Consider the following 934-nt stretch of genomic DNA (forward strand, 5'->3'; position numbering starts at 1 on the left):
AGTAGCAGTCAGATACTGAGGTCGATGTAAACAGCTTGTTTGCCTCCCTAAAAATTGCTGGCTTTTTGCCAAAATTAGAAATCATTATTATTTACATTATTATCATATTGTTGTTATTGTTATTACTTTGAAATTCACTCTTTTTAACACTTTGGAGGTGAATCCTTTGAGTGCTTCTACACCAAGGAAGAGTAAAATATTTTTATGATAAAAAAAAAAAGTTGCTATTTTAAATTCAGTGAAAAATCATCTGAATCTCAATTATATATTTTTTTAAAAGCTTCTTTTTTTTTCAGAAAATCTCTTTAGCAATTTTGATATCCTTTACTAAGCACCAAATCAAACCTTTATTTAAATTACAAAGTCCAACCATCACTGTGAAGAAACAACATCACATTCTGCAAAGGCCCTTCAAGTCAAGCATATATGAGTAGGTTTCTTTTGGTTTGCAGTACTCTCTTGATAAAGTATAAGAAGCCATCTGAAAGTATAGGTATTTTACATCTGAAATAATTCTATCCAGTACACCATATAAAGTGGTTGATGTTAAGAGGCACAATCCAGTCCTCCCATTCATAGGATCCTGTTGAAACAACATCCACAGCATGCTGACAGAGAAGATAGATATCAAATGATGATGATGATGATGTTAATGATTATGATGATGATATATGTATGTGTATACATACATATATATATATATATATAGACATACATATATATATATATATATATACATACATACATATATAAATAAGTAACAAGTAACAAAGATGTACAAGTGTCAATTCATTATGGCTGTTTCAAGCAAGGTGCCTCAATTTAAGTACCTAATTCAACTGAATCTTACTTATATTTTACATATATATGTGTGTATGTGTGTGTGTATACATATACATATATATATGTATATATATATATATATATATATATA

The 934-nt window shown here is 28.3% G+C and overlaps 1 protein-coding gene across 1 annotated transcript in view; it reads right to left on the bottom strand.

Annotated features, from left to right (window-relative positions):
* Positions 1-359: 359 nt before the first annotated feature.
* The window catches only part of LOC106883587 (N-alpha-acetyltransferase 60), a 133,985-nt gene continuing 133,410 nt past the window's right edge, over positions 360-934 (bottom strand). Inside the window, exon 7 of the mRNA XM_052968213.1 lies at positions 360-481. Coding sequence (XP_052824173.1) covers positions 417-481 — 65 coding nt within the window. The 3' untranslated portion in view covers positions 360-416. The remainder of the gene's footprint in view (positions 482-934) is intronic.

This window comes from Octopus bimaculoides, chromosome 5 (assembly GCF_001194135.2).
Source record: "Octopus bimaculoides isolate UCB-OBI-ISO-001 chromosome 5, ASM119413v2, whole genome shotgun sequence".
Classification (NCBI taxonomy): domain Eukaryota; kingdom Metazoa; phylum Mollusca; class Cephalopoda; order Octopoda; family Octopodidae; genus Octopus; species Octopus bimaculoides.